Source organism: Diabrotica undecimpunctata, chromosome 6 (assembly GCF_040954645.1).
Source record: "Diabrotica undecimpunctata isolate CICGRU chromosome 6, icDiaUnde3, whole genome shotgun sequence".
In the NCBI taxonomy this organism is placed as follows: Eukaryota; Metazoa; Arthropoda; class Insecta; order Coleoptera; family Chrysomelidae; genus Diabrotica; species Diabrotica undecimpunctata.
In genome coordinates this window covers 131,463,573-131,478,863 of record NC_092808.1, presented here as the reverse complement: position 1 = coordinate 131,478,863, position 15,291 = coordinate 131,463,573, and the positions used below count along the sequence as shown (strand labels likewise).

The following is a 15,291-nucleotide window of genomic DNA, read 5'->3' as shown; positions in this document are numbered from 1 at the left end:
TAAGTCTGTCATGTTATAATGAAAAGTTGATAGGTTAATAAATGAAGAATTTGATAGACAACCAGTTAAGTTAACGGAGACAGTAACAGGAATGGTGACCAGCAGTTGGAACATATGGAAGTTGGAAGTGTGGAAAGCATTAGGAGAGACAGGGACAAGCTGGTTAACAGGTCTACTTAATAGAATTATTGAGAAAGCATACGATAGAGTTCCTTGAGAGATTCTGTGGTGGGCCCCAATAAGAAAGGAATTCCCAATAAATATGTAAAGATTGTGAAAGACATTTTATGTATGAGGGAGTAACAACTAGTGTTAGGGACAGGTATGGGAGAGACTGATAAATTTCATGTGAAAATAGGATTACACCAAGGCTCGGTGCTTAGTCCTTATTTATTCTCGTTACTTCTGGACCAAATAACAGTGAAACTACAGGGTAACATTCCATGGTGCTTAATGTATGCTGATGATGTAGTGTTAATAGGGAATAGTGAAAGCTACTTAGAACAAAAACTGTAACAGAGGAGACAAGCTCTTGAGGAAAAAGGTTTAAAACTTAGTAGGACAAAAACAGAGTAATTGGAATGAGAATGCTTAGATGTTTTGAAGAATTTTAGATGAATTGGAATTAGTATGTATCTTTTGTGGCTTGAATACAAACACGGCACACAAAGAAGAAGAAGTACCTTGTAAATCAGGGAAACAGTCAATTTCTTGATCTTCTAATTTTCTCTTCCATAAGAGCAACTTCTTCTGAAACCCATTATTTTATCTGCCAATTGCAGGATATGAGTATTGTTTCCCTGCAAAGACTTATTAAGATTATTTAATTTGTTAAATATATCACACATGTAGGTATGCTAATTTTATTATAAACTCTAATTAATTAAGTTTCGCGCATCATCATGTGATTCTGTATATATGTAGATACGTGTAAAATTCATTTCTTAATTCGTATACACGTGCGAGTACGTTGCCTCTGGACAACCAACGAGAGTTGCAATAATAAATTAAAGACTTGTGCTGGGCCCTCATTTCTTCACAAAGTTTATGGCAAAGTCTAGATTTCACGGGTCGCGTTTTAATGTAGTTCACCACTTTTAATAATGCTATCCATCACAACACTTAATTCAGGTGTAACGTTCTTTGCTGCTAAGGCCTCTCTATGTATGGCACAATGTGTCCATTTGTGATCGGCCATTGTTACTAGCTACTTTGGACGCAAGTATTTATTCATAGATTCCATTCTTATCCCTTTGACGGACACCCTAAAAATTTTGCACAATGCTCAACGACACTTGCAAATTTATCAGTACTTTGTTAACATTGGTTAAAAATTAGATTAGGTTAAATTAGATTAATAAAAATATTACACTGTGAACAAATAGATAAAAAAGATAAATTTTCTTAATCGAATATTATTATGATATTTGTACGAAAAGCAATAACGGAGTCGTTATGGAGAATGCAAGAGTGGTACACGCTATAACAGAATTATAAATAAATGAAGCACCATTAACGATTTTTTCTAATGATTGATTCAATTGTGGAAATAATACTGCCTTCTTCCAGCCATTGTTGATCAAACAGTACGAAACTATTGAAGTGCCGCTGTTTCAACATGGAGGCTGCGCTTGCGCACGTCACATGATTGTTGTAGTGTAGTCACGGTGTTTATCTACAGTTTAAGAAATAAAACAATTCCTAATTTTGTTACTTTATAATTTATTGTTATACAAAATTCATTTATCTTTTTTTATCTTGTCCTTATTAGCCGCTAAAACTTCTCCCGGTGCAGGGTATGGTCTTTGTTGATATAGAACACCAGATGCTGTATTATCTGCTCTTTTGTTATTTTCCAAACCGTCACTCCATCCACCTAAAAAAAAGGGTCGTGCGTGAATATAAATATTAAAAAATTCTACATAGAGCAGTGATGTTTAAATGGAAGAGACACTGTGGTATCCGAAGATACAGAATCTTCATACTCAGAGGCGTAACAGAGGCCCCCGCGGCATGAAGATTGCGGGAGGGCCCCAATATATCAGGGGCCCCATCTTATCGTCTAATATATGTACAAATGTGTTATTTTATATTATTTTACGCATGCAGACGCAACGTTTTTTAAGCAGTGCCTGGAAATCTTAAAAACATTAACTAACATAAAACCTGTAAGTTTAAATTTAAGAATGCAAATTTTTAAATAGGCATATTCGGCATTTCGGCAACTATCATCTCATATCTGCTACTCCCAACTCCCATAAATAAACATAAACTTAATCCTTTCCGGTGTCCCGACCTCTTATAATGACGACTATAAACTATAATGCTTTGTACGTGACTATTATTGAAATATTTGAAAGGTTTGAGAATTGCAATTTTGCGAATTTTAGAACAATATTTTTCTAGATCTAGAAATGCGTTTTCTGTTTACGTTTAATATTTCGGTACGATATTCGGCAGTAGTATTATATCCTTACATTGTTTTTTTGTTTGCATTTTGTGTTATTTGTATTATTTTACGGTTTAATTGCATCAATTTGGTACGCACTTATTTATCAATTATTGATGACTTGTGTTATCATTGGACAATCTCTCAACAGATAAACGGTAAGATAAGGAAATTATAACACTTACACATGTAATAACGTTATTATTGTAACATATCTGCAGGAGACATAATGAGTTCTAAGAGGAAATATAAAAGTGGTTCAGAAAAGCGAAAGCTACGTGCTCAAAAATCCGAACAAAAACAAAAATTACCAAAAATTTCTTTATTTTTTGTGACAACTCGTGAATTAAAACAGCAGCCTAGTGAAGCTGGTGAAGCATCAATAGATTGATTCAGTTGGTCTTAGTCAGGAAACAATAATTACTAATCCTACTCAAAATAAAAATGACAACCCAGAAGTAGAATTGGACGTCGAGCAGATTAATAACGCTTATTGTAATTCGAGGTAACGTTTCATTTTTATTTGGGTAGATAGACCAATAATTAAAAAAATGCTTTTAGTTCCCATGAAGTTTATCACTGTTCCGATAAGGGGTTGTATAATGACAATATTGAAGATTTTGCTATAAAAAAACAAATATTACAGCAGTGGCCATCTAAACCTAAAGCGCCATTCCCAAAAGACACCAATAACCGTTCTTTTTCGGAAAGCTTTTATTGTTTTAAATCTCCTGCTAGAACTGAATTACTGCGTTACTGGTTGTGCTACTCGCAAAAAACCGATGTTGGATATTGCGAGCCTTGCTGGCTTTTTGCCGATAGAACAGCACAGTCATATAATTCCGCATGGATTAAAGGAGTGAAGGATTGGCAGGGTCTTTCAAAAAAAATTAAGGTTCGTGAAAAATCTTTAATTCACCTCCACGCCTCGGTTGTTTATGACATGAACAAAAATAACAAATCTTTAGAGAATTGTACGGAGAGTGAATTTAGAAGAAAAAAATCTTTTTGGAGAAACATTTTAATTAGGATAGTAGATATATTTTAAATTTAGCGCTTATGAATATACCATTTAGAGGACATAGGGAAATAGTTAATGATGCAAATAGTGGCAATTTTCTAGGAATAGTTAATTTAGTGGCTAAATACGACAATTTCTTAGGCGAATTAATACAAAAACCGAAATATCAAACAAGATATTTAAGTCCAAAAATTCAAAATGAATTATTAACTTCATTAAAAAATTCAATTAGAGATTCTCTTATAATTAATATTCAAAAAAGCTTATTTTTTTTATATTATTAGATACAACACAGGACATTTCTAAAACAGACCAATTATCAGTCATAATTAGGTACGTTTCTATTCAAAGAGATCCAATTACTGATGTTCCTAGTAATATAAAAATTAATGAATTATTCTTAGGTTTATGTGATATACATAGCGAAACTGGAGAGGATATTTCAAATTTAATTTTATCTTTCTTAAAAGAACATAGTATATCAGTTGCAAAGTGTCGCGGATAGGATTATGATGGTGCAGCAAATATGAGTGGCCATTACTCCGGAGTGCAAAAGAAAATTAAAGCCCTCTAACCCCAAGCTACATACATCCATTGTGCATCTCATAATTTAAATTTGGTGTTGCAGGACGCAAGCAATAATATATTAGAAGTCCGCGATTATTACGATACCATACAAAGTATTTATCATTTTTTCGGCAAAAATATTAAAAGGGATCATTTGCTAACAATGCAGAAAAATTTCCAACCAAAAACGCTTACTCTAAAAACGTTATCGGTGACTAGGTGGTCATCCAGATTTCAAACTGTGCTTGGTGTAAAGCAGAACTATATAAAAATTTTAAAAACACTGTCTAAAATAATATTAACTACCCACAGAGCGTGAGGAGAGAATGACAGCTAATAATTTAAAAAGTAAAATGGAACAGTTTGAATTTGTCTTTCTAACTATTTTACAAAATAAAGTTTTGGAATCTATAAATTTAGCTGTCACTATTTTGCAGTCCAAAAATATGGATCTCTCACGGGCAACAGTACTTTTACATAACTGTAAAGAATTTTTATCAAATCTTAGGCAAAACTATACGTCATTTTTACAAGAATCCAAAGATTTTGCTACTAATTGTGGCTTGCCCTGTACTTTTAAAATCAATAGAGTTAAGAAGCATCATCATCATCATCATCTTGGTGCTACAGCTCTTAGAGGGCCTCGACCTTCTCAAGATTTCTACGCCATTCTATTCTGTCCCTCGCTTGCATTTTCCAGTTGCCGACTCCGATATTCTCGGCATCTTGTGTTACTCCGTCCATCCACCTCAGCTTTGGTCTACCCCGTCTTCTCATTTCCACGGGTGGTGCTGTTAGAATCTTTTTTATCATGTTTGACTCAGGGGCCCGGGCTACATGTCCTGCCCACTGCAGGCGGTTTCGCTTAATTATAGTGGTAATATCTTTTGTAGATATTCTGCAGTTCAAAGTTATATCTACGCCTCCATATTCCGTTCTCACAGACCGCTCCGAATATCTTGCGTAGCACCTTTCTTTCAAAAATGGATAGAGCGAATTCATCTGTTTTCGTTAGCGTCCATGCCTCTAATCCATGTGTGAGAACGGGGACTATCAGTGTTCTATACAGCCTTATACGAGTTTTTTGAGACAGACGTTTGTTAGCTAAGTACTTTGATAGACCATGATAACACCTGTTTGCAATTATTATTCGCCTTTTTATTTCCTCAGATGTGTTATTATTGGGGTTAACCGATGTCCCTAGATATATGAACTCTTTGACTGCTTCGAAGTTTTGGTCATTGATGATTAAATTTTTGTCAACATTTCCAGCTCTTGTGTTTGTGTTGGTCGCCATGAATTTGGTTTTATTTTGATTTATCTGTTAAGAGTTAAGAAGCATTTCGATGAATTATTACAAGATCAACGCATTTCAAACCCCAAAGAAAGATTAGAACAGGCGTGTTTTTCGGAAATCTGGATGTAGTCATTCAACAAATTCAAGCTAGGTTTTTAAGTATGTACAAAGTAAACGACAATTTTAAAGTCTTAGATCCTAGAAGTAGATATCTTTTCAAATTGGATCCAAAATTTTTTGCCGAAGCCAGTAAATTAGTTGCTGCATACCCGTCAGATTTAAGTAATGAGTTTTTGGAGCAACTGCAATTTGTTAGAAAATCAATAAGGACACAGTTGGAAGTGGCAAACTCTATTTATAATGCAGCCAAAATTATTCTCATATATTTTCATTGCCCTAGTGCTTGCATACCAGAAGTGTGTCATACGTACATCTTATTTTTAACTTTACCCGTCACCACCGCTAGTTCAGAGAGATCTTTTTCTAAACTTAAATTAATAAAATCATATCTTCGTAGTACAATGTCAGAAGCACGGTTATCTTCTCTAGCGCTTATAAGTATCGAAAATAAGGTTTTCCATCAGATAGATATAGATATAGTACTGATACAGGCGAATGCATAATAAACAGAAGCTTTTCCAAAAACAAATAAACAAGATGATTACTAATCAGGTAAATCAGGTATTTATCAGGAAAATTATAAAAATCTGAATCTTAATAATATTATTAATGATAATTAATATGATTATGAATCTTAATGAGCCATCACTTGTATTATTTATTGTTACTAAGGTCATTAACGTAGAAATATAGGCAGTTGATTATTTCCTGGCATTGAACATAACCTACCTTCTACCGTAAAACTAAATATTTGGTTGCGCATAACAGTGTTGCCATATTCTTTTGTATGTTACGTATGTTTAAAATATAAAGATAGACTTTTATGAAATTATGTTTTTAATATTTTTTGTTATGAGAAGCTAAAATTTTTGAATTTATATAAAACAGCATTCATAAATTATTCTTTTTTTACATTAAATGTAGCTAAATATTGTAAATTATTTTTGGCGATTCACCTTTGATACTTAGCAGATATATTTGGCACCGGAGCCAGAAACCTCAAAAAAGGAATTGCCAGATTGCTACAGATGGTCACCAGATGAAAATGTCTTAATCTGTTTTGAAAAAAAAAATGTACCTGCATTTGTACTATTTGTTAGTTCTTGCAGTGTACTTTCTAAGTGCAGTCGAAGTGTTTGTATTGTTCGATAACAAAATATTGTAATGTTTTTTATTATATATGTATATTTTTTAAATGAAAATTTATGCCATTTTTACGGTAATGTGTCTAAATTCATCTTTTTTTGATTGTGAAATAATTGACGATATGGCAACACTGTCAATATGTTAAGATTACATCGAGAGTCAAATACATTGTCAGTTATGTTCAATGCCCTGAAATAATGATTTCCTGAAATATACATTATGTATAGTATTACCTTGTGGAATATCAGAATAAGCAGCAGGATCCATAGGATCAATCTCATCTTTTCTCTTTTTGTGTCTTTCTTCCCTCCTTCGCTTTCTTTCTTCTCTCTCCCTCTCCTTTTCCCTTTCCCGCTCTCGTTCACGTTCTCTTCTTCGATGATTTCTCTCTTCCTCATCCGAACTTCTGTCCCGATCTCTCTCCCTTTCTCGTTCTCTTTCGCGATCCCTTTCCTTCTCCCGTTTTTCGTTTTCTTTCTCTTTTTCCAGGCGCTCCTCCCGTTCCCTCATTTTCAGACGATTTTCACGAAGTTTTGCCGCGCTTTGTCCTTTCACGGATTGTGGGTGCTTTGGGGGAAGCCAAGAAACAAGATCATTCTCCATATTCCAGTAATAATATCGTCCTCTGTAAAAAATAAAAACAGAGAATTTGTTAATTTCTATATTCAAATAAATTATGATAACAGAATGGATGGAAAAATTATGGAACCTATAGATACAGGCAATGGAATAAGACAGGGGGATTCACTAAGCCCTGTGCTATTCATTCTAATCATGGATGAAGTCATAAAAAACATCAATAAAAGAAAATGATACAGAATGGAGAACAACAAAATTAACATTCTTTGTTTAGCCACTGTTCAGCTTCCTTTAAAAGAAGTTGAGTCATCTTTGCTTCTAAACTTCTATTATCCTTTCGTATCTAATGGTGGAAATACAAAAATAATGAGTGATTGATTATCGAAAAGCTCTTGTTTAATATTCATTCTGAATTCAGTAGCAGTTATGGACAATGTATCATATAATTTTAAGAATTTAAACTTTATGTTCAATCACAAATTAATCCCTTAATTTGTAATATCACATTATTCTTAACTTCTTAACCTTTGATAGTTCACCATGTATAATTGAAACATTAATAATTAGTCCATTTACCTGCAAACTTAATAAATTGCCGAATAATATATTTTCCATTTGAACTTCCTAAGTGTTACAATTACAGCCTGGATTAAATTGTATTGTAAGCTCATAGTTCAAAGTTTGTTAGTATGATAGAAGCATTAACATCTGTGCTGAGGTATACATTATTTGTCAAATTATAAATTGGGGATTTGAGCTCATTTGAGTGCAGTCTATTGTAGAAAGTTACCTAACCAACATCTACAGTGTAATTATTAGTAGCTGTCAATAAAATCATAATTTTTACTCCACAACTTCAACATTTTATTATATTATCATCGTCAATTGAGAAGAAGCCGACAAAGGGGCAATACAATATTTTTACTGATGAGTTAAGATTTGTACTTTGTCGATACAACAGATGTATTCCAGTTTACAGATGTGTTGGTGAGTGATTTGCCTAGTGTAACATAAGAGCAGCCAGAAATTTTGGAGTAGCTCGATTATGATATGGGGAGGCATCTGCTTTGCAGGTCACACAGAATTAAAAGTGTTTCATAGGAGACAGCTGATCGGTATATAAAAGAGGTTTTTGAAGAAAATGTCATGCCTTTTGTTTCAATTATTGCAAAACAATGCTCACCCGCATGTTGCTACAATAACAATACAATATGTTCAAGAGGTTGGAATTTAAGTTTACAATTGGCCAGCAATCAACGCAGACCTAAACCCAATTTAGCATGTTTGGGACTACATAGAAAGACACATAAGAGCCCGTATTATCACTCCAGATAACTTTGGTGAACTGGGAAATGTTTTAACTGAATAATGGGAAAATTTGGATTTTGAGTACAAACAGTCTCTGATAAGAAGTCTTTCACAGAGAATGAGGGATGTCATTAGAGCCAGAGGTGCTAATACCAGATACTAAAATATTCAATTTGTCCTTGAATTAATTATTTCATAGATTTGTATTTTACACTTTTGTCGAATAATTGTTATTTTCTTTTTTTGTCCTGTTAGTGTTTAAGGAATAAACCATTGTTAAATATTCCTGTTTCATTCCCACGCATTTCCAAAAAAAAAAAATAGGAGATACCAACCAAAATTTCTAGACTTAATACATTTATGTGATACTTTATGTGACAAACGTATTTCAATAAAACAGGAGTAATACTTACGTTCCTTTGTCAAATATTTCAGTCCAATTTGATGGCAAAGGGTATTTCACTAATAACTTTTGCAAATTTCTAAAATATTTTGGATCAGGTGTTTGTACTCCCTTCCAATGAGTTTCACACCATAATTTACATTCATGGTATATATTTGATTTATTGGGACAAGTTGATGAACCTTTAAAGTCTTGCTTCTTAATAGGTTCATTGGACTTTTGTTTTCCTACAAAAATAATAAACACATATTCATTATCACAAGTTCTATTGATGTAAACTTGGGAATCAGTGGACTGGAGTTCTGAGTTAGCTATTTCCACTTTTTGTGGCCCTTCTCACTGATTCTCTATCCATGCTACAAACTATGCTGGTCAGAGAGAATGCACAAACAAAAGATATGTAAGTATAAGACTGAGAACATTGAAAAAACAAATGCAATCGCACTAGATTAAAGAGTATATTGTTAAATTGTACCATTTGGAGGAAAATGAAATATTCAATAATAGTAGGAAATAACTTATATAATCAGTCTTATGTTTTAAAACAATACTTTTTATTAATGTTCTTCTGAAGTGATCATATCAATCAGCTTTATTATTCCCTTTTTCTTCCATATATGAACCCTTTTTGTAACACTAGATTGTTACAGATGTAAAATATAAAAATCCCCTTAAATTATTATTTACATTGTACATAACTTATACATGCAGCTTATTGTCCTTAACATCATAGTAATTTATTTGGATGAATTATTTCTATTGAGTTTTTTTTGACATACACAAAATGATATTTATATGTCAATGGTAATAAACTGTGCCTAATGGTTAATTTTTTACTTTGAAACCCTTTACTACCCTAAATATTGTCTTATTGTAAATGAAGATATTGCACACAAGCTATCCAGGTGGAACAGTTTATTTACCTTGAATAATTCCTCGTTTGCTTAATTTTGCAGCTAATGCCGCTGGTAGCGGCATTGTTGGTTTTTCTACTACAAAACAAATAAAAATAAATGTTATGTGGTTTGTGGTTATATACTCGGTTCGCTAATCTCAGTCCAAACTGTCTATTGTTTATGTTCGAAATGTCCAGTGTCCAGAATATATTTTTTGTATGTACTATGCGAAATGTCTATGTGAATTTTGCGAAGTTAGTTACTTTTTGACAGATGTGGCTGGAAATTACTATACAACCAAGCACACGTGCTCATAGCTTATTTCATTAGAGTATTTCGTCGACCTTTTTGTAAACTTATACTATCAGAAACTAGTTTTGGACGACCCGGGATTTTACCTTGTTTATCTAACGTACTTTATTATGTGGATTATATAACACAATAGTGAGTACGTTTTTTGATAATATATCATTTAAAATATTGCTTATTCAGCGTTATTATCATTACTTTAAAAAATAACAATAAGTTAGCTGGACAATATTGAAATTTATTCGTTTATTGAAACTATTCTCAAGAAACTCAAGCTAAATGCTACCAAAAACTTTAAGTTGGTTGCCTACATTTGGCGCAACTTAACAATATAAAATAACTTATCCTAACTTTTTTATAAAATATGTTTTTTAATATATAATAGCAACTTACTTTCTTCATACCAGCGATAAATTTTTAAGCGAATTTAATTTTTAACGCTGTTGTCATTTAAGACAGTCTTTACTTTCCTTTTGCGACTTTTCTTCTTAAAAGTGAGGGTTTTATTAGGCCCAACTTTATATTTACGCACACTTTTTTCTGAGACTTTCGGACATTTGAATGTTAACTGAAATGTTTTTGTTATTAAGAACATCTGTAACATTTACCTAATTTGATGAATACATTTTAATGATCAACTTACCTCAACAGAGTTTTGATTCGGCAAATAATTAAAAAAAAAGTGGTAGGCATTTTGAATAAACCTTTGTGCAGTTTCATTACCTTGTAATTAAACAGCATCCTTACTATCTCATCTAAACATATTAACTTTTAATGAACATTTTATCATATTTGTTAGAGAAAAACTTACCAACACATTAGCTGATGGAACAAATGGAAAACTTTAAATATCCATAATAATAAAATTCAAAAAAGAGCTAAGAAAAGAATTAAACAAAAACAATAAAACTATATTAAATAAAATAAACAATGCCAATAATACAAATATTTAATACAATATGTTAAATTGTAACAACTCAAATATTATATTTTAAATACATGGAGAATTTTATGGGTTTAGTATACACTTCCACCATTTAGAACATTCTTCTTTTTTTAAAGGAAGGAGTCTGCAATTCACGATAGCCAATTCCGACAGGGAGCGCTCAAGATTTCAAAGATGGACGATAACTTCGGGAAAACAAATCATTTTGTCATTTTGATCTGGAAGCTATAAAACGTTTAATATAAATCATCTACACATGTGTTTTGCCAAAGTAAAAGTTGGAATACGTTCTTCAAAGTTTATTTGTTTGTGATTCGAGTTTATACATGCGGTAATTGACTCCCAAACCCGAATAAAAATAAAATTAAATGTTTGTTTTTTTTTACAGTATGTCTGAAACATTAAAAATTAAAAAAGTAAAATTTACATTATCTCAATTATTTTTGTGGTTGCAAGGTCGGCAGAGATTTTTAGTTGAGGATGATGCAATTTTTGGAGCTGGCCACATTATATTTTGTAAATTACGACTTACGTTTTCTACTAATAACTTCACGAGACCTTTGGGGCAATTTAGCTGATGGAACAGCATTTTTCAGTCTTCTCAATTTAGTTTCAGGTGTTACTATAAAGTAAATTAGATATAAATATATTAAAATATAAATAATATTTTAATCAACACTTATTTGGAAAGTAATCGTTCTCAGTAAAATGTAAACTGCACAGTCATGTACTTGGTTATAGGTCTGCCAATTCGCAAAATGCATTGCCAAATTTTTCTCATATTCTGGTCCAGCGGAAACTTATGTATGGATTTTTTTTGTGAATTATAATAGGATAACATTGAGGAACACTGCTATAGTTTTTTGAAGTCGAAGTCATTGTTAATTACAATATAAACAGATATAAACCGGTCGCTAATATGTATACAAATTAATGACAATTTCATATAAACTATAAACATTTTTCATTTTTCATATAAAAATTCTTGCATGTCACAATTTATATAAAGTGACGTCACTTATATTTAAAATTTCCAGAACGTCAACCTTAGAGTTCAAATTTTCCTAACACAGCTAATAATACTGTGCTCGAAGAAATAAATAGTATAAGATTATATAAATATATATCTAATAATAAATAAATAAAATAAATATAACTATAATTTATATCTTTGAAAACGGTCTTTAAATATAGAGATCTAAACGTCAGTAAAAACTTGCAAATAAATATATTGTGGCCTATTTCGATCAATAATATTTGAAAAATATAATATAATTAACGTTGAAATAAAAGTGAGTGTACGCCACTGGATTTTCATACGTCTTTCCCTTCCCCACTTCTCCCCCTTCAAACGTTGAATCACTCTTTCAACTAGTGAAATTATCGTATAGGTTAATGGGAAATGCTGTTATGAATAGAAACAATGTGGATTATGAATTAGAGTAATTAAATAAGTCAGGAAATGAAATTAATCAATGGCCGTATTATATTTCCACAGCACAACCATATTTGACACCTTAAGACATAAAAAAATTTAAAAATAGGTTATAATAGTGACCACAAATTTGACAGAATTTGATTTTGTCAGAATATAATGCAATAGCATAATAGAACCTATGAGTAAATATTTGCGCCCAAAGTAGCCGATAATAATGGTTTTCCGATTCTTGTCGGAGGCCGGATTCATTGGTTTACGAAAAAATTCTTTTGGTACACACAAACATACACATCAGTGGCGCACCCAGAGGGTTTTGGGGGTTAAATCGCCCAGGGCTTTGGATACTCACAAATTTTAAGGATTCAAAATAGAGGTAGCATAAAAAAAATAAAATGCGCCACTAACACACACACACACACATATATATAAATATATATATACATATATATATATATACATATATATATATATATATATATATATATATATATATATATATATATATATATATATATATATATATATATATATATATATATATATATATGTTATAGGAGAAAATATTAACCTTGAACTAGCTTAAGTTCGCCGACTTCAGATTTCATCAGCCCATTCCCATAGAAAACGCTGAGCACGCAGTAGAAGAACTTTTTACGAACCGTTGGCCAATATTCATGGGAACAGCGATTCAGCACCTCATACCAAACCTATAAATTACCATTTTCGGATGCCGGAACCACTCTTAGCTGCAACTTCGACCAGTCCAGTTATTGAAGTAATTTTAAATTAATTTAATTTTGTACTATTGTTTAATATTTAATGTTTAACAAATAAAGTTCTTTTTTTTAAGTCAAATACGTGATTAGTGATCTAACAATTGGCGCAAAGTCAGTAGGATCCGGTTAACGTTACTAGAACACGTGTATACTCACTGGCAGCGGCGGATTCTCATCCCTTAACGGAACAAAGAATCTAAGGAAGGAACACCTAGTGAAGCCCCTGGTAGCCGAGCAGAGAGAACAAGACGACCCTTAAAGAAGAAATCATCTCCGAACAACCTCACTCCTGTAATCTATGAAAGGAAAACCCAGTGAAGCCCCTGGTAGCTGAGCAGAGAGAATAAGGCGTCCCGATGTTCTTCTTTATGTAAGTGGATTTTGAATCATCTCGTTAATAATTTTGTTATAATAATTTACGAAATTGACTATACTGCAAGTCAATTAATCAAGATACATAAAAAAAATACAAGTTGATTATCTAATATTTGAAATTATTGATATTAACATATTTCTTTCATATTATTTTATTTACATATTTTTTACTTGCTTATTTTTGCAAAAATCAGTATTTTGTGTCTCCTGTAAAGTTGTCATTTTGGAGATAAGAGGTATTGTTTCTTAAGCATCGATTTATTCTAATTTAATATACTATTGTAACTTCACAAAAGGCGTCAATTATTAATGATAAGTCAAAAGTTTGTATTGTAAAATATATAGGTGATATATTATTTTATAGTACATTAAAATAAGTACCTAATTAATCAAAAGCATATGAAAATAAGGTGTTTGATGTGTTTATTTTTTGGAACAAAAACAACGAAATTCTTTCAAAATATGTTTGATTTGTATTTCAAACTATCTACTTTGAAAATAATAAATAAATATAAATAAATAATACAAAAAAAATTGTAAGGAAAAACAATTATTTTAAATAGTTTCGCTTCTAACATTCTTCTCAGCAGAAATCAGTCTCAAATTAAACACCATGCGCCGCTATCTGCGAGCGACATCTGAAAGTCACATGTGAGAATCGACCGGATAAGCCCAGTACATCAAATAAGTCTCGGGATTAGGTACCCGTACGTCTAATATCGTGGCGCTTACTGTATACAGATTGAACGAATTTAAAACTGAACATACGAAATCAATGTATTTCGGCTCAACTCCGCTCTAGGTGGTTGGCCAACAAAAGGTTGTCAAATAATTATATTATAAAAATCCAATACTTCAGCGGGCTGCTGGATTCTGAATTCATTCAAGAACAATTCAAAACTCCACCCAAATAGGTTGCCTAGAATCACTGTGAAAACTAGACTAAACAAGCAGTTATTATGCTGTCAAACCACCTATGGCTTCCTTATAGTCCAAGAGATTGAGCCGAAATTTTGAACTGATCAGTAATATGACATTTCTCGATTGGAATATATTCATTGTAACTGGGTTAAGACTTTGTCTTACAGGCGGACGCCCCTCGTGGTACAGGGGGTGGCTATACAGGGATGAAGTTGTAATTTTTTTCGGAAAAATTAACGATCGATAATATGCCATTTTCCGCCATTTTCATGGCTCATTATTTAGCCACTAAAAACTCTAAATCCAAAAGGGCGGACAGCTGGGTTGGTACAGAGAGCCATAAAACGGGGTCAAATGTACCACTTGACTGCGCATTTTAGGTCTCGGTAACAATTTTCAAACTGATTTTATTATGATATTTTTATACCGATTGATTTGAAAATTTGTATGCTCAGTTTTGTTACTATTCTGAAAAGCGTCAAGAAGAGTTTTCCTCAAAATTTTCCAAAAAAATTTCCCTAAATGAAAATTTTCGTAATTTTTTGAGGTAAAATCTAATTTGTAGAATCCTTTCGATTTTCTGTAAGTTATACCATGATTTTTTTCCAAAAATTTTCAAACGATTTTTCCGATAAGAAAAAAAAATTTAGAAAAACTTTAAAAATTTCGTCATTTTTCTCACTCTCATTGATGTCATCACATTCATCATCTTCGTCACTTTCACTTTCAATAATATCACA

At 32.0% G+C, this 15,291-nt stretch overlaps 1 protein-coding gene across 1 annotated transcript; it reads right to left on the bottom strand.

Annotated features, from left to right (window-relative positions):
* Window positions 1–1,702: 1,702 nt before the first annotated feature.
* On the bottom strand, window positions 1,703–10,005 carry LOC140443914 (polyglutamine-binding protein 1-like). Its single transcript, XM_072535425.1, has 4 exons — window positions 9,814–10,005; window positions 8,901–9,117; window positions 6,834–7,225; window positions 1,703–1,876 (listed from the first exon to the last, which is right to left on the bottom strand). Exons 1-4 carry the CDS (start codon window positions 9,866–9,868, stop codon window positions 1,740–1,742), a joined length of 801 nt encoding a protein of 266 aa, XP_072391526.1. The 5' UTR covers window positions 9,869–10,005; the 3' UTR covers window positions 1,703–1,739.
* Window positions 10,006–15,291: the final 5,286 nt, after the last annotated feature.